The sequence below is a fragment of the Pholcus phalangioides genome, unplaced genomic scaffold, assembly GCF_987345545.1.
Source record: "Pholcus phalangioides strain wild (caught in Gottingen) unplaced genomic scaffold, Ppha-v1.0 ptg000007l_1, whole genome shotgun sequence".
In the NCBI taxonomy this organism is placed as follows: Eukaryota; Metazoa; Arthropoda; class Arachnida; order Araneae; family Pholcidae; genus Pholcus; species Pholcus phalangioides.
Window position 1 is genome coordinate 58,984,536 of NW_028301600.1, and position 19,911 is coordinate 59,004,446.

The 19,911-nt window shown below is 36.2% G+C and overlaps 1 protein-coding gene across 2 annotated transcripts in view; it reads right to left on the bottom strand.

Moving 5' to 3' along the window:
* The window catches only part of LOC149085556 (protein Fe65 homolog), an 85,673-nt gene that overhangs the window by 55,085 nt on the left and 10,677 nt on the right, over window positions 1-19,911 (bottom strand). The window contains exon 1 of one of the 2 annotated variants that reach the window (XM_089233626.1): window positions 6,332-6,696. The exons of the other annotated variant lie outside the window; for it this stretch is intronic. Coding sequence (XP_089089752.1) covers window positions 6,332-6,344 — 13 coding nt within the window. The 5' untranslated portion in view covers window positions 6,345-6,696. Of the gene's footprint in view, window positions 1-6,331; window positions 6,697-19,911 lie in introns of those variants that run through there. 2 annotated transcript variants of the gene reach the window in all.

A 19,911-nucleotide genomic window follows, 5' to 3' on the forward strand; every position in this document is an offset into this window, starting at 1 on the left:
TTATGAAGAAAGACTTCATTTTTTGAATATGTTTACATTGGATGAACGCAGGTGTCGAGGAGATATGATCGAAGTGTTCAAAATTTTCAATGGGATGGATAGGATGGGCCATGAACTTTTAGTACACCGCCAATCGACTGCTTTTACAAGGGGACACCAGTATCGATTGGTGAGGGACAATGCAAGGTTATGGTGTCGCAGGGAATTTTTCTCCAATAGGGTTGTTAATAAATGGAATAGCTTACCCCCGGAGGTAGTAAATTGTAACACAATTGACACGTTTAAAAAGAAATACGATAAACATGTTGGGGTAAATCGAGAAGCTATCCATTCTTAGAATAAGACAACCATAAGTATTCTTTATGGGCATTGTATAATATTTTATCATGTGTATATATTGTTTGTAATTTGTGTTAATTGCATTTTTAATTGGGTTGCTGTATTTTTGAAACATATGACAACCATATTTTTATGGGCATCTTTTTATCAGCCACCTCGTTGGGCATTTTGCCTGTTGTGGTGTTGTATTTGTATTTGTATTTGAATTGACATCAATGTCATGCCCCCCCCCCCCAGACTTTCAAGTCTATCTCCACCTATATTGAGGCGCATTTTGTAAAATTTCTTATATCCTGTTTTATTCATTTTTTTTAGCAATTGCTGAATGAACAATTGTATTTTCAAGATGGGTGCTATGGTTTTTCTCTTTCAGAACTGTTTTTAGTACTGTATATTTTTCATACTAGCCAACAAAACAGTGGAGCTGTAGCTATAATAGTATCTACCCTGCTTGGAGGCACCTCCTGTTCATGTTTTCTGCAAATTCTGATGGAGATTAGTGAAAGAATATAAATATTTGGGAAAAAATGGCATATATAGATATACACAAATGGTTGAAATATACACTCTAGTTGAAAAGTCTTTGATGACATCCTTAAAACTTACCACATTTGTGTCTATACTTAGTAGAGATGAAACATCACACATTTTTTACATTGTTCTGTTGAGTTTTTTACATACTTTAATCGAGAAAATCGACCCTCAATCAAACAGGTTTTTTTTCTCCCACCGTATTTGCTTCTTAACTCTACACATCTTAAATTTTTTTTTCGGTGTTTTGATTCTGGTTTTAAAATTACAATGTTAAATTTTGGTAGTTTTTCGATCCCCAAATATATATATATATATATATATATATATATATATATTCTGCTTGATCTTTATATTTTTCTTTATTAAAAATTAGTATGAAAAATTTAATAAAAAATAATTTTTAAAATTATGCAAGATAGAGACGTACATGAATTTTATCACTGTTTTTTAAATTGCCAAACTGCACTGTTTTTGGATTTTTTTTAGATAGACCATGGATTTACTATATAATATAGGGTGTCCTCTGTAAGTCCTAATTCGTCTTTTGTCTCATCAACCATTTGTCGAAGAGGTATGGTTCCAGTTTGAAAAATGCTAAAAATGCGTCCAGAAATCACTTTGTTTCAGTTTTGAGAATGAAAATACAGTGTGTTACAAAAATTAAAAAAAGATTGATTTTTCCACGGACACCCTGTCCTAAAAACACGATTAGTTATCAACGGTTGCCCAGTCTGTTCTGAGACACACACAAATCAAACTTCCAAGTGCAATATTCGCTGAGATATTTGAATTCAAAAATCTGAGAAAAGTTAGAAAGACCATCATAAACTAACAGACTCTTTACCTCATTTATGCTGTTCTTTTCCAACTTTTCCCAATTTTTGAATTCAAACATTTCAGGGAATATTGTAGTTAAAACATGTAATTTTTTTGTTGGGCTCAGAAGAGAAAGGGCAACAACTGTCTAATTGGAAGTTAGAGGACAGGGGGAGGCTTGTATAAAAATTTAGATTTTTTTATTTTGTGACACACTGTATTTTCACTCTCAAAACTCCTACAGGGCGATTTCTGGTCACATTTTGAGAATTTTTTAAATTAGAATCATACCACTATGAGAAATGGTTGATGAGCCGCTGTGGTGGTCGAGTGGTTATAGTGACGGACTCGCGATGCGAGGATCCGGGTTCAAACCCCACAGTGGCGGTCGGCTGAAGTTGGTTTTCTGTGGTTCCCAACTTCAAGGCGCAAATGCGAGCCGATCTCCCCGTTAAAAAGTCTCGCCACAGAGAGCAACAGTCCTACAACGATAAATCATTCAATCATAACACTTCACTCATAGTTAGAAAAACTGATGGCAGCACTACGCATAACAAGCATTACAGAGAAACAAAAAACTTCGCGTCAGGTTTCACTACACGTACACGCACATTCCCGCATGTACCGATTCGTTGGGGGTGCATGTGTGGTGTAGCAGTAGTAGGTAGGGCCTCCAAAAAATGGTTCTGGGATCCATGATGTTCTTAAGTCAGCCACCTCGTTGGGCAATTTGCCTGTTGTGGCGTTGTATTTGTATTTGTATGAGATAAAGGTTGAATTAGGACTTGGGGACACTCTGAACATAAACTTTTAAATATTTTAACAATATTCCACACACAAGGAGAAACCATTGAATCTTAAAATGGTCATAATTTTACCAATAGGCAGGGCTGCAACTAGAGGGGAGCAGGCAGGTTATGGTGCCCTGGGCGCAGGACAAAAGGGAGTTCAAATTTAACCCTTTAACCTCTCCTTCAGCATTATGAGGGGTGCGCCTAAATGCGTAGTTGCCCCGGCTAACCAAGTATCTAGTTGTGGTCCTGCCAATAGGTACCTTATTTCTGATGAATCACAGTGTGTTGGGTATTTTTCCTTTTAGATACATTCTCGAGTTTGTAATTTACACCTGGTAGTATTTGTTTTACTTCTATGAATCAAACTACACAGTTGATCCAATAATGATCCACAAAACTCATGTTCTTATTCTGTAGAACTTGGTTTACTTACAAAACTCATGTCCTTATTCTGTAGAACTTGGTTTACTTACAAAACTCATGTCCTTATTCTGTAGAACTTGGTGTGCTTACAAAACTCATGTCCTTATTCTGTAGAACTTGGTTTACTTACAAAACTCATGTCCTTATTCTGTAGAACTTGGTTTACTAAATGATCGATGTTGAAAAAAAATTATAGGCTACATTAAAAAAAATACAATTTGATATCCATTTGCGGTGCCCCTTTTCTTCTGATGCCCTAAGCACATGCTTATTTTGCTTAATGGTTTATCCGGCCCTGTTTCCAGGGCCATGTGGTTTTTGCATGATGAATTAGCATTGCTTTGCAACATGTCCTGAATAACAGATATTCTGGACAGGGGATTGGACATGGTGGACCTGCGGTATAGCATCCACCTCACAGACTTAAATCCACTGGACTTCTTCATGAGTGGGCACGTGTGTATGATCATAGGTGTACAAGACACCTGTAGACTCTGTGTATGATCTCGTTGTGTTATGTTGAATTGTCAAAATTCATCATAACATTACATTAACTTAATCTTAAAATAGTTTTAATTGTAGAGAAAAGACAAGATTATTATATTGAATCGATTTTGCCTTATGTTTTATTTGTACAACGGAATCTTGCATAATTAATCATTTGATTATACCTATATTTAATTGTATATATTATGGCACATATAATAATAATAATAATAGTGGAAAGTAAAATCTATTCTATAGAAAGTTTAGGCCTTAAGATACAGTTGTACACGGTACTGCTGCCTTGGGGCCCCAGATGAGAAACACGGGTCGAATTACAAAGGGTTGTAAGAGAGTGAAAGAGATGGTCATCGAGCCATATAAGGTAACGTTTGTTTTTCAGGGGGTGTGATTAAGGGTCCTTGGCGAGAAGAATTTCTCCGAAAGTCTTAACGGTCCCCTTAAGTTTTCCCCTTTTTTCTGTTGTACCTCAATTCCCCCTCTCTCTCCCTTCTCCGCCAACGCTAAATTAAAACGCTGAATAATTCCCTTCAGGACCTGTACTCGGTACATTTTCATATAGTTTTGGATCGCCAAGGGGCCTTTTTAACATACCCTCTGGGAAAATTCGCTCGCAGTCTCTTGAGATAATTTCTACGCTACTGTCGGAGGAGAGTTTTTTGCTCTCGCTTGTAATTGAAGCTTGCGCGAGTTATATATGTTCGCTCGCTGGTGATTTGAATTTACTATGTGCCTCGTTGAAAATAATTACGCTGCCCGAAATGTAGCATTCACGCTCCTGTGTTCTCGAGTAAATCGCGTGCGTCTACCGCTATGTGCTAAATAACGATTGCACGAAAGAGCAGAAATCATATGGATGGAGGGTCTGGATCAATGGTCATTCCAGCAATTACTATGATAGAGGAAAAGAGAACGGCTTCGCCTTCCAAAAGGCCGATAGTAGCCAGCTAGCGATAGTAGCCAGTCGGTGAGTGCCCCTACCAACCTGTTCCTGAGAGGTGCTCTTAACAACAGGAGTGCTCCTACGAACCTGCTCCTGAAAGGTGTTCCTAACAGCAGGAATGATTCCTAGCCGCCAGTGACCCGCAGAATATGTGGGAAAATAAATTCCGTCTTCATTATGGACAAACCTCCATGTTCACCTCTTCGAGCTTCAACCGTAGTCTGCATAAATAGACAGAACGATAATATGTAAGTTTTTATTTAAATCATTGTAAAGCGATGTTTTTTTTTTTGTCTCGGAAAATCTAACCTTCATTTGGTAGATGTTTACATTTATCTGTATAACCTTTTTAATTGTTAAAAGGTAGCTACCTACACCATTATTTTCTATTGTTAAAATTAAATATCTTCTTTTTCCTTAAAATTTGACTCTAATTTACTTGTTCACGAAAGTGTTGTGTTGTTTTCTTTCATCTTATGGATTGCTTAACCCCTTGGCTTGATCCTGTAATATTTATTCGAACCTGGGTGAATGGATTCCAATTTTGAATCAAAGTAAAATATAATTAAAGAAGAAAAGGATCAAGACAGTTGCAGTAGACAAGATCAATGCACCAGGAGTCTGCAAGGAGGTTTGCCAGTCTTTCATTTGCCAGTGTGAACTGTGCAACATCTTTTAAAGTCACTTTGAGCACCTCCTTTGAGCCATTCACTGACCTGCATAGGATTGTGCAACTTATGATTAATTATGTCTTTTTTTTTCACTATTGAAACTTTAACATGGATAATTTACTTTATGCTTTTCTGACTCTGTGTGAGTTGATTGCAACCATAGGTTCCATCATAAATATGGTTCGTCTTAATGGGTAATATCACCCCTCCAATTTTTTCTAAACAGTTCATGAACAATATATTCTTAAAGGAAGATAGATAAGGAAATATACCGTAGACTATGTGATTAGTATCTACTGAATGCCTTGGAAAGCTCTTCAAAGATATACGAAGAAAAGAATAAAATCAGACCATAACTTCATGTACAATGTGGAGAATAAGCTTTTAAGTAGATAAGGTAAATTTCCTAATAATGTTTCATAAAAATTTTGGGTATGGTGGCTAATCTTCTTTAGCATTTTGAAATGGATGCAAAAATTCAGATGAGTATAATTCCATTTAAAATTAATTCCCACAAATGGAATATTTATTTATGAAAATTATTTATTATTTGAATCAGTATATAGGGCTATACTAGTCTATATTTCAGCATTATTTGTTGTAAGTATATATATTTAGTAATCTTTCAATTCAGAGATTTATTTTGAGAGGTGAAAACCTTTTAGGTGAACAACCAAATTAACAATATTCATAATATATCTAAACTTTTCAGTTCTCAGGGAACCACAAATTACTAATTAACACTACAATTATTCATTCCATATAATTCAACCCTTTTTCACATGCTCCACTAAATACAAGAAAAGTTTTACTTATTTTTAAAACTCCCAAAGCAAGCTAATTGAAAATGCATTCGTCAGCTCAGTTGTTTCATTTAATAATCACTATGAAAATTAAAAAAAAAACTTGAGCATGATTATATCATGCTATAATTAAAAATAAGCTTTTGTTCAAAAAATTTTAAACGCTCATGCATATTTCTTCAGATATCAATCTGGAAAAGTATTGAGAGTGCACTAATACATTGCACTCCAGGAAGCAATTTAAAAGAATGCAAATTTTAAAAGAAAAACCTTTAACTCTTGTTTGAAAAATGATCCAATATAGAAAAGCACATTATTCTTCCCAGCATGAGGAATAACTTTGCAAAGAAGCCCCTTTTACGAAAAAGATATGCGCACTATCACAGTCGTGTTGACTCCTTCTTTAAGCTTAATGTTATTTCAAGTACAAGCATACATATGAAAAACATTCACTATCTTATATAATATAATAAATATATATGAAATGGTAGTCTTTCGACTTACGGTGCAATACCATCTTTACGACGGCGTTTACGGCATACAAATCGAGTTTGCGTTAAAGTGGCAAAAGATTATCGGTAACTCACGAGGTGCCATCTTGTCGCTAACTCGCTACTTAGTGGTGATATGCCATGGTGGAAAGCGAGGTGCCACGTCACGTGTGCAGTCACTGCCATTCTCGAAAAGCAGCTACGATCCCTTCCCGCCCTTATCGATCGAAACGAGAGCCGCCTGATTCGGAAAGGCGTCAGGCGTTCACCGCGGAAAACCCAAATTCTGAGAACTGAAATTTGTCTACAAAAAATAATAAAGTAGCCGCCTAGCTACAAATACACGCTTTAGTAAGTTAAAACACGGGAAGCAAAGGCATTGCATTACGCGATTGAGGTACAGCTAAACGCAATTGACACAATGAAAAAAAAAATCCCACGGCATACGAGAACGTACGAGTCTTAAAATAAACAATGTCTACACTATTTCTGTAAACAGAGAAAACAAACAAAGAATTATTTCGATTTTATTTTCAAATCCTCAACATTTATTAACCCTCAACTGTGGAATATGTTTTGGAAAAATGCATCGAATACGAAAGGTTTTTTTCCCTGCTTAATTTCGAGCATTATATCAATATAAAAATGATAAACAAACTCTATTTGGCTTTCAAGGTGAAGAGAAAACCCAATTTGTTTTGTCACACACTAAAAGTACAATCACAAACATTTTAATTTTCAGTTGCCATAACCCAGATCTGACGACATAGGTAAGGGATTAAAGCTAACAAATAAGGCATCAAATTATCGTAATATATTACTTGGGGGGGGGGGGGAGTTAAAACGCTTAAAAACATAAGTAAAAAAACGGGGTTTTTTTTCGTTTTTTTGCGCGCACGCACACACAAAAGAGAAAAAAACAGTTTAAGGTTACGACACTAATATCGATTTCTTTCGCCTTTTTTTCTTGTAGTTGATGAAAAGCGGAAATGACCGTTCTACAAATCAGCCAGTTAGTTACACACGAGGAAATTCTTCCTCAAAACAGTGAGAATCTACGACTTCCGCCTCTGATTCTTTAAACATTCCTATTCCGACATTTAAATTTTGGAATCAATTCAAACGTTACAAGAAAAATAATTATTGACACATTTGAAGGGCTGGCTAACAAAGTGAAGCATTTTTTTTATCTACTGGAATTTTTTTTAAACTAAAAAGACTAACATTTGGCATCGCAAGTTTCTTTCTATTTTTTTTCCCTGCTGAAAGCTATCAATTTCAATTTGCTATACAACGGTCGCACAGTGGTGCGTTTTGCGAAAATCGTAGACAAAACCCCCCAAAAAAGTTTTGCCGTTCGACCCTGACCTTTTCACAGATGAAGAGTGAATAAGCCCCGGCTTCTCGACGTACGTTTTTTTCGTTCATCACCTCTTAGTTTTCGCCCAAAAGGAGCTCCAACGTGGTGATTCAATTAGCAGTATACCGCACATCAATCTAAACCTTTTATAAAGCCGCTCTCATTCAGAAATTTCGTAGCTCTCCAGGGAATTTTAGGCAGTTATTTCTTTTCTTTCAAGTGTGTTAGCAATTTAGAAATACATTTTTAATTTCATTTTTGATATTTTTATTAAAAAATAAATTGTTGTTAATACCAAGTCATTTTTTAAAAAAGTTCATTTTGGTGAGTGGCGGTAGAAAAAAATGACCTGATGTGTCCTCCTGAAATTCATTTCTCAACATACTTTAACGTTTAGTTTATGAAAAAGGTGAAATTAGCTGCTAATATCTGCTACTCTGCTGACCCCAGCGACTTTTCTTCAACATGAAATAGCTGAAGCTTGCCTATACAAAGGCGGAATAGATTTGAATTTGAAAAAATTTCTTTAAAAATGGCAGATTATTGATCTGATAATTGCAGATTATTGCTCTGATAATTGCAGATTATTGCTCTGATAATTGCAGATTATTGCTCTGATAATTGCAGATTATTGCTCTGATAATTGCAGATTATTGCTCTGATAATTGCAGATTATTGCTCTGATAATTGCAGATTATTGCTCTGATAATTGCAGATTATTGCTCTGATAATTGCAGATTATTTCGGCTTTAACATTGAAAGCTGAAAAACATGCCTCAGATTTTTTTTTCTTTTTTAGTTTCAAACTCACTCTGAAAAAATTTCGATTTTTAACGAAATACTTATAAAGGATCATAGCTCAAATTTTAAGCTGCAATGCACCGATTTAGAAAATTGTTTAAATAAATGAACACAGAATGACGTATTAAATGCTTAAATTAAGTAAAATTTGAAGGGTGTACACAGAAAACGTAAAAAAAATGAATTGCAAATCTTGACTGGTCTTAACAAACGTTCTCATTTTCTGCGAAGTACACACAAAGAATCGGTGGTAAACACATATCAGAATTTGGTGAGACTAATAAGAGAAGAAAAAGAAGGACAATAACTGATTCATTAAGGAAACAGCACATACATCAAAAACTTAAATAAATTCGAAAATGTTTCTTGCGAAAATTCTCAAGATGTGATGCGCGAATTAATAACTTTTTCTCATCCATTCATATCTAGCATGGGGAAACAAAGAAAAAAAAAATTTAAGATTGTTACAAAACGTCTTCAATAACCCAAAACTAGTTTTGACTATTTGAACGATATCTATATATGTAAAATTGATTTTCTGTGTGTCTGTCTGTGTGTATATGTTGTTCTCTCTACAAATAAACAATTTTAGATCGATCGTTACCAAATTTTACATGTAAACGAAACAGGGCCCGACTTGAACGATAAGCTACTGTAAAAGTTTGACAAAACAGGTCAAATGCCCTAAATTGTCGGGCAAGAATGGTTCTTGGCCCTCAACAATGACTTTCGGAATGTTTACTTTATTCACCGTGGTTCCCTAACAATGCGTCTCAGACATGTTTATTCCTTTACAATGGTTTGTCACTTCTTCAATGCTCCCAGTATGTTGAGAAAACCTGGGCAACACCGGGTATTATAGCTAGTTGTTAATAAATCATAATTATGATCATAATATTATTATGATACACATTAATATATAGTTGTGACCATAAGATTTTACACCCAGACCACGACCAGAAACATTTTTCCATCCATTCCAAACTTTTTATCATAAATTTCTGTGTTTAAATTACGTTTTATGCTTATTTTAACTTCCTGTTTTTACTTCTTTTTGAATTATTAATTAATTTTTTTAAACAGCATTTCTATGTTATTATAAGTTTTTTTAATGCATCTCAGCAATACATGTTACTGTAATTCAAATGTCATATATGTGATGATGAGATATCATGAACAAATCCATGCTATGTTTTTTTATCGATAATTCTATCAATAACCATAATAAAAACATATAATTTTTTATCCATTTCATATCCTTAAAATCCCTTTAATCATATAATCTGCGCCCTGCCGTTAAGAAAACATAATATTTATTGTTCCAAACAGTTTTCAAGAATATGCAACAAATTTCAAGGCGAGTAAAGAGTTTTCACCACGTTTTTCGCAAAACGTACCACTGTGGGTAGTTTTTCTAATTTATATTCTCCCTTGCACCTTTATGTAGGGTTACTTCGCATTATTCCTCTGGAACCTGGAAACTAAACATGTAGACTACAAAAGCCACAGATATGAATGATATTAAATGATTGATGAAAGATGTGAATGATTTCTGAAATTTTTGAGGGCGAGATTGTCCAGAAAGCTTGATCGAAATGTTCTAAGCGAGAGGAGGAATGTTATTCTCTGGACAATTGCATTGCTCATTCATAAATAAAAGATTTTCCAGCAAATCAAAAATATGCTTTTCCACCTAATTCGAGATTATTCTCAATACGCAAAGTTTTCATAAAAAATTACAGATCAAAACATTTTATGAATTTGTAGATAATGGAATATAGAATTGTTCAACAATATATACACAGATACATAGACACACAAACGATTTTCAAAAATTGTTAAAGGTAAAATGAAGAAAAAAAACACCTCGCTAACTTGACATCCGCTTAAGTCGACATGTTTTTTGTTCCCCTTGGGGTGTCGAGTTATCGACTTTTCACATAACCTCGATAAAATATAACATCGAGGATAAAAATAAAATCCGCGCACTTTAGAAATTATAATTCGGTGCAACACGTGTGGCATACCTAGAATACTTAACAACTCAAAAAACCTGAAATTGCAGAGTAACGAAAATAAACTTCACTTTTTCAATACAAAAGGCTGCCTACTACAACGAAACTACTGCTGTTAGAGGCCAATTTTGTAACTACAGGAATGTCACTATTACCGATTAGTAGATAAAGTTGTTTCCAATATGGAATTAACTGAATTTCGTGAATTTTTGAGTTGTGATACACTGGTGAAATAAATTAAGAGAATTTGCATATTTTATCGAATTTCATGAAAAGAACTGAACTGAATGTAAAACCACTGCTTCTAGACAAAAATGCAAATCTTGTACGTCAAATACGTAAGCGTACACGTGTGTGTAGGCGGAGCCAGTAGAGAAACAGGCTTTATAAGCGCGCGTAACTTAAGACGCATTTCGTTCGCTAGCACACCTCGGCGAATTTCTTGGTGTTATTTTGCAGCAATCGGTTAATTTCAAATTGTAATAGTAAAAATGAGTAACCACCAACGTTTAGATGATGGAATGAGGTGGCGAATTGTGGGGAGGCTAGAAGCAGGCCAATCTCAAGTCCAGATTTGTAGAGAGTTCAATTTAACGCCCAACGTCGTGTGTAACTTATGGAAACAGTTCCAGGATACCGGATCCATCGAGAGAAAGCCTGGGCAAGGTCGTCCAAGAGCCACGACGGCCAGAGAAGATCGCCATTTGTCGATTATAGCGAGGCGTAACAGGAGTGCTACAGCTTTTCAGCTCTCTCGTGACTTGTATGCAGCCACAGGAACCCGTGTATCAAAGGTGACTGTTTCCAAAAGACTTCATGAGAGAGGGTTGTTTGCAAGAAGACCTGCTGTTTGCGTCCCGCTCACTTCTACGGACAGCAGAATCCGTTTATCATGGTGCAGAGAGCATAGAGATTGGAGTATGAATCAATGGGCGACCGTTCTCTTCACTGATGAGTCCCGGTTCAGCCTAAGCACCGATTCTCGCCGTACGTTCATATGGAGAGAATCAGGGACCCACTACCTACTTTCCAATGTCCGCGAAATCGACCATTATGGCGGAGGAGGTTTAATGGTCTGGGCAGGCATCATGTTGGATGGCCGCACACCTCTCCATGTCTTTGAAAGAGGCACTGTGACTGGTGTGAGGTATAGGGATGAGGTCGTGGAGCCTTATGTTCGCCTTTTCAGGGGTGCAGTTGGCTCTGAGTTCATTTTAATGGACGATAACGCGAGGCCACATAGAACTCTTCTGCTCGACGATTTTCTAGAGAGTGAGGATATTCGCCGGATGGATTGGCCAGCCAGATCTCCAGACCTTAACCCTATAGAGCATGTCTGGGAAGCTCTGGGGAGGGCAATTGCAACTCGCAAGCCCCCTCCGGGAACCATCCAGGGAATGAAAACAGCGTTGCTGAACGAGTGGGACCAATTGCCACAGGAAATGATAAACTGCCTTATTTCAAGTATGAAATCACGCTGCGAGACCTGTATATCTGTAAGAGGGGACCATACCCCCTATTAACCCATTTTTTTGTTTATTCTGCAACCGCTGTTTCATACCTTCCGACTCCAACGAGTGTTACGCACGATCATGCGTGTGTATTACAATTATTGAATAGTTATGTGTTTTGTATTGTATCAATGTATGTACATATCAAATTTCATTAAAATCGGTACAGTAGTTCTAGAGATAATCGACGAGGTCTGCAAATTCTCTTAATTTCTTACACCAGTGTAGTATTCTTCTAGGTGTGTGACGTTTTTCCGTCTATCTCGATCTCGACTGAAAGGAATCTTTGAGTAACGAATCCCCAAAAAGCATTTTTAATTAACATAAATTGGTATTTTTCCCGATATTTTCATTTCTTTTGGCAAAAATATTTAAAAACATTTTTAATTTTAATCGTCTTAAGGATGGGCATGGCCCATCATCTATGCTTCCCTTGCCTCTGGGGGCGGGAGTGGAGCAAAATGTCTGTTTCACTTGGCTAAACAAGTATATTTTTGTATCCAGTTGCAGCCCTGAATATAGTTTAGAGGCCTTTCGCACGGAGCGGATGCGGGTCCGGAAGAAGTTTTAACAATTGGAATATATTGCGCCTTTCAGACGAGCCGAAAAATCTTCGCACCTAGGAAATGTTCATGCGGGTCCGGACGTCGTCCGCATGTGTCAAAACCTAAGTGCGGGCTCCGCATCCGCACATAGAAGTTTTGACAATAGGTTTATTCGGAGCTATTCAGACGATGCGGATGCGGAGCGAATTCGTCCGCATCTTTGGCTACTTTTTGAAGGTGATTTTTCACGAAATTTTTTTAATTATTCGCCATGAATACCCTTAAAAACACCATAAGATGGTCCCTGCTCATTAATATAATGTACCTACATACGTGTATCCCTTCGTTTCCTTCTGAGATTGAGATATAGCAACTTTAACTGCCTTTTGTCCATATTTCACAATTTTATATAATAAAACCTGCCAACAACGGCCACTGACGGGACCAAAACTATAAGCCGTTCTGTTCATTACGAATATTTAATTGACTACATACTTTAATAACTTTTAAATTTAATTTAAAAATTTTAATTTTTTTCTTTTTAAATTTTTAAAATTATTTAAAAATAATAATTAATAAATAATAATTTATTATTATTAATATTATAAATAATAATTTTTAAAATTATTTAAAAATATAAATATCTGAAATATTATTTTAAATATTTGTTATTTTTTTAAATTTTTAATCTGTTAATTTTTTTAAACTTTAAAAAAAATACTTTTATTAAACAACGTTATCCACGTACGGTGTTCACTCAGGGCCGGATTAAGACGTTTGAAGACCCTAGCGCTTGAATATTTTTGGTGGTTCCCCCGATACCTACAAGTTTATTTTACTCGATATTCAGTCTATGAACTTAAAAAAAATGAAATTTTATATTTCAGAAGTGAGACTAATCTAAGGATGGGATTTCACTCTAAAAGGTTTATGAAAGTTATTTAATAAAACTTGAAAAATGTAACCAATAAACACATCTGTTACATTCGAGAGAACTTACTGATCCGCCTAATGGTTGCATTTTTCAAGTTTTATAAACGAACTTTTATAGTGTAATCCCGGCCTAAGACAGAATTGTGATGTGAATATTTCTAAGCACAGGCATTTTGCAAGTCTCTACCCCTCCCCTTTTTTACTACTCGCAAATTCTTTGATATCTCCTGAATTTTTTTTTCTTTTTTTTGGAACATCGAATGCTTTGGATGTTCTTGGATATGATTTTTCGAACATTGGATGTTTTTGGAATTTTTCTTCCATATTTTTCCGAAAAGACGGATTTTTTTTTTTTTCAAAATATTTTGAAAATATTTGAAGACATTTTCTCCCATCGACTACTTGTGAGGATCGGAATGAAGACATCTTTATTCCCATATTCTATGTGGCTCTAGATTAAACCACCAAAGAATGCCTCTAGGCTGCCTATGGGCACTGAATCAGGGGTGAAGGAGAAAAATAATTACAAAAATTGCGAAAAAACAGTTTTTTCGAGGCCTAGAGGCATTCTTTGGTGGTTTTTATCATTGAGCCTAAAGATGCCTCCATTCCGATCCTCACAAGTAGTCGATGGGAGAAAATATCTTAAAATATTTTCAAAAAATTTTGAAAAAAAATCTGTCTTTTCGGAAAAATATGAAAGAAAATTCCAAAAACACATCCAATGTTCGAAAAATCCAATCCAAAAACATCCAAAATATTCGATGTTCCAAAAAAAAAAAAAAAAATTCAGCAAATATCAAAGAATTTGCAAGTATAAAAAAAGGGAGGGGTTGGGACTTTCAAAATGTCTGTGCTTAGAAATATTCACATCACAATTCTGTCTTAGGCCGGGATTACACTATAAAAGTTTTGTAAAAGCTCTTTGATAAAACGTGAAAAATTCAACCATTAAGATTACCGGTTGCATTTGCTTGAATGCAACCGATGCGCCTATTGGTTGAATTTTTCAACTTTTATAAAAGATCTTTTACAAAACTTTATAGTATAATCCCGGCCTCAAGTACGGATTACACTATAAAAATTTTATAATAATTCTTTTAAAAAATCAACTAATAAATTTATCGGTTGCACTTGCAATTTATTAGTTGCTTTTTTCAAGTTTTATAAAATAACTTTCATAAACCTTTTAGAGTGAAATCCCATCCTTAGATTAGTCACTTCTGAAATATAAAATTTCATTTTTTTTAAGTTTATAGACTGAATATCGAGTAAAATAAACTTGTAGGTATCGGGGGAACCACCAAAAATATTCAAGCGCTAGGGTCTTCAAACGTCTTAATCCGGCCCTGAGTGAACACCGTACGTGGATAACGTTGTTTAATAAAAGTATTTTTTTTAAAGTTTAAAAAAATTAACAGATTAAAAATTTAAAAAAATAACAAATATTTAAAATAATATTTCAGATATTTATATTTTTAAATAATTTTAAAAATTATTATTTATAATATTAATAATAATAAATTATTATTTATTAATTATTATTTTTAAATAATTTTAAAAATTTAAAAAGAAAAAAATTAAAATTTTTAAATTAAATTTAAAAGTTATTAAAGTATGTAGTCAATTAAATATTCGTAATGAACAGAACGGCTTATAGTTTTGGTCCCGTCAGTGGCCGTTGTTGGCAGGTTTTATTATATAAAATTGTGAAATATGGACAAAAGGCAGTTAAAGTTGCTATATCTCAATCTCAGAAGGAAACGAAGGGATACACGTATGTAGGTACATTATATTAATGAGCAGGGACCATCTTATGGTGTTTTTAAGGGTATTCATGGCGAATAATTAAAAAAATTCCGTGAAAAATCACCTTCAAAAAGTAGTCAAAGATGCGGACGAATTCGCTCCGCATCCGCATCGTGTGAATAGCTCCGAATAAACCTATTGTCAAAACTTCTATGTGCGGATGCGGAGCCCGCACTTAGGTTTTGACACATGCGGACGACGTCCGGACCCGCATGAACATTTCCTAGGTGCGGAGATTTTTCGGCTCGTCTGAAAGGCGCAGTATATTCCAATTGTTAAAACTTCTTCCGGACCCGCATCCGCATCCGCTCCGTGTGAAAGGGCCCTTATATAGAATATAGTAAGAACCTTTGCTAGCTCTGACACTGATTTCATGTTTTACTAAATAATTACGTTCGGCCTTTGTTGCTTGAACTGCCAAGATGCAAAAATATCGCTACATCAAGCCAAGTGTACTACCATGGTTGCTTGATTTTACAAACCGACACGTGTTTACGAACGTGTCCTCTGCAACAGAAGTATATTCAATTTCTTTGGAACGTCTTACCATTTACGAACTTTAGATTTTATGAACTAACTGTTCGAGTTCGTAAACACGAGCTGTCTACTAAAGAGCGCACTACGTAAAAATTTCTCTGAGGAATTTCTAATGAATTGGCGAGTGTCGAAAAACGTTTCCATGGGCTGTAACTAGGTACTTGGTCACCGAGGGCAAGCACACATTTTGCCCCCCCCCCCTGTATTATTGAAAGAATAGTAAAAGGGTGAATTATGTGCCCCTTCTGGTCCAGTTCCCAGGGTACCAGGCCCGGCTGCTCCTCCCTATTTGCAGCCCTGTATATCACTAATGTATTTATCATATGTGAAATACGTATATTATGTGTTCGAAGCGCTGTCATCTACCTTCAAAATTGGGAATGAGAATGGCAGATGAATGGGTCTGAATTTTTTTCTGTTTTCGTATCGGGTTGCGGGTCGTTCTGATATATGTGGAGAGATCTTTTTTAGAAAATGAGAACCGTCTCGCATACGCACCTCGAAGTTGTGACAGAAAATTTCAACCGCCCCATGCGGTGATGGAACCCGGACATTCGCAATGCCCACACGACAATACAGCGGATCTGCCAAGTGTTTTATTAACAAACAAAATCATTGTTTTGTTTATTTTTTGGACAGCGGCCGTTCAAGTATTACGTAAGCAAATTTTTAGCCATTTTTGCCATTTAGCCCCCTCCCCCCTTGTCAGCAAAATTTCGTCATCAGCTCTTCCCCTGAATCCTAACGCATATTGGTGGGATCAGAGACGTGCACGAAGGGGGGGGGCAAAGGGGCTCGTGCCCCCCTCCCACGATCAAAAATTTATTTTTTTAATGCAAAAAAAATATTTTTTTTTAATTTGAAATTTCGGAAGACAAAACCTATATACCGTATATACTCGTGTATAAGCCAAGTTTTTTTGTGGAAAAATTCGTTCCTCAAGTGAGGGGGGGGGGGGGTTTGATGAGAAAATTTTGACCCCACAATCAGTAGTCATTTTTATACCAGTGTTCGAGAAACCGGCATTATTGGTATGGGATATGTTCAAACCCCACGGAACCGATGTCAAATCCGAGGCAAAGAAATCGAAAACATCATTGGCTTTGATACCAGGTGGGCTAATGTCGACTGGAAAGCCTTATGTGCGCATCGGCAAGTCTTTCTAAGATTATTTGAGGAATTTGTGGATCGAATGGATGGGTTCCGATGATAAAGAAATTAAAAAAAAAAGTGGTTGCCTTGAAGAAACTTGACATTGGCCTGGTGTGCCAATGGACACATGAGGCGTGGAATTCTGTTTCCACCGAAATTATCATCAAATCGTTCAAAACGTGTTGCATCAGCAATGCGATGGACGGAACTGCAGATGATATCCTCTTTGAAAATGACAATGGCGATGACAGCCCAGATGAAGATAAAAACGAAGATGCCGGACCCCCGATGAGGATCTGATTACGATGAGCTTGGAGACTCAGAAGAAACGGATTAAAAGGTTTTAATCGTTTTTTATTGTAAATTTCCGTAAACTATTAATTTTTCATGAAATAAGAATTTTTTTTCTCTGAAATGTATGGATTTTTTGGGGTCACGGGTTTTTAATTTATTGCGATTTTGGTGGTCCTGAATTGGGGGGGGGGGGGTCGGCTTATATACGAGTCGGCTTATACACGAGTATATACGGTATGTTATAATCAATTTCTGTTGATTGCAATGTTATTTGAAGGCTATGAACTCACAAAATTTATCTTTAATAAATTCATTGCGACCCACCTTCTAAGCCATAGATTAATCGCCTAAAGGCCGTTCGTTGGCCGGTGAACAAAATATGGCCATAGGGGTTATCTGAAGCGGCCTGCCCTCCTCAAACCTAATTTTGTAAAAATGAACTAAGCGGCACATTTACAGATCGGTTAAGTGTCCCGTGGTACAATTCCAGAACATTTAAGCAGCCCGTGGCACATTTTGAGATCACTTAAATGACCCGGGACACAGTCCCAGAGCACTTAAGCGATCCGTGACACATTTAGAGATCCCTTGACTGGCCCCCAGTGCGGTTCTGCATCACTCAAGTTACCCGCGGCATATAATTACGGATCACTTGAGTGATGCGTGGCACAATTCTAGAGCACTTAAGCGGCCCGGACACATTTCCAGATCACTTGGATCCGCGAAACATTTAGAGATCACTAAAGTGGCTCTGTAGAGCACTTATCAACAGGGGGAATGCTACTTCAAGTGCCCACAAACTATCGAAAGTTTTTTTTTTTTCGTTTTTGGCGCACCGAGTAAGATGCCATTAAGAATATTTAATATTTTCATAAAGGGTGGTTGATGACGTAAGCATTAGCTAAACCCCCTCCCCCTTGTCATCAAATCGGAAACCTCCTCCCCCCATCGATGATGACGTAATACTTGAACGGCCCCACAAATTTTTAATATTTTTGAACTTTTTGAAAAAAAAAAAACTTTAATGTCCGGTGGATTAAATTAAATCCAATTTTCAAAGTTGGTGGTATACATGCAGAATTTGGTATAGATTTTTATTGCTTGACTAAGCAGCAACTTGATAATTTTATCAATTTATAGATATATTGTTTCAAAAATATTCATTTTAAGTCTCTTAATGTGACCATATTTCATCGAGAATAGTACGAGAAATTGGGATAGAAAATATGGGTTTTCGCCTACGGACAACGAAACGATTGCCAGGTATTGATAAAATTAACAATTATTGCTGAAATGGCTGAAAAGTTGACGATGGGTAAGAAGTAAAGAGCTACAGCACATCTGCAGTGAAATAAAATGTATATTTCATTTAAAAAAAGAAGTTGACATGAAAAAAACATGAGATAGTAGTTATGTTAATCATCTTTATCCGCGATTTCAGTATACATTATGCATTCAAGTAGTGCCTCATTGAAAAAAAACGGGAAAAATATATGAGACGTTTCCATCAAGAAGTCAGGACAGCAAAAATACAAGAAAGTACGGATCACATGGTCACCCTGTCTTAAACACAGAAACAGCCACTCCCTGTCCTCAAGTTGTAAAGCACAATAATTTTGAAATGGTGTGCTACTCATATCACGAAAGTTCGGGTTCGTTTTCCCCAGACAAGCCGTTTGCAGAAATCCTGGATGTACAGTCGCGCCCCCCCCCCCACCCCGTATTCGCGGGGGTTACGTTCCGAGGGTGACCGCGAATACGGAAATCCGCGAATAACCAAAACCATAGGTTTTTCTTTGTATATCTCGTTTACTGAATATAATGAGAACGAGCAGGGTGACGCAGAGGAAGAAGGGAATGTAAAAGAGGGTGCAGTGATTGTTGCGATGTTTTCTGAAAGAACATAGTGATTTTCCTGTTTGCCTTGTCTTCTTCATATCATCAAGTATGTTGGAATATGTTGACAAGGCTTCCTCTACTAATTTTTCTACATGTGAAGAACGTAAAATATAGAGATCTATGTAATGAAAATAATCTATTGCTGATTTGAGTTTACGAAGCCCTTCCGCTATGTTACTTGTGGTGAACTTGTCTTCTACTTCTCTATCTTGATGATCTTCATCTGGTATCGCCACAGAGTTAGAGAATAATATTATATCTTTAGTCTATGGGTATCGCTTCAGTTTCAGGCCAGTCAGCTACATTAATTCCCCCTCGGTTAATACAGTATCAAAAGAACTTTGAATGGCATGTATTCACTCCCAAGGTACCTCCTGACTTAACGGAACGAAACACCGTTTAAACCAATCCAGGAAAAGTGTTTTCGTAGTCCAAGCCTTTTTATTGTTCGTCCAAAATACTGGTAGCTTTGACTTACCCTTTTCCTTCAATGCTCGCGGATTCGCAGATTTGAAAATGACGGTTTATCATGTACCCATACGCATACTTGCGCAAAACAACATAGTAAATCTGTCTATCTCTACTTTCCTTAAAACCATGTGATCTCGCTTGCTTAACTTCTTTGTGGCATTTTCTTCTAAAATAGTGTAGTTTCGTCAACGTTAAACACCTGCTGGGGGTACATAAACCTTCTCTTCAATAATTTTCTACAAAATCTTTGGAAATTTTCTAGCTGC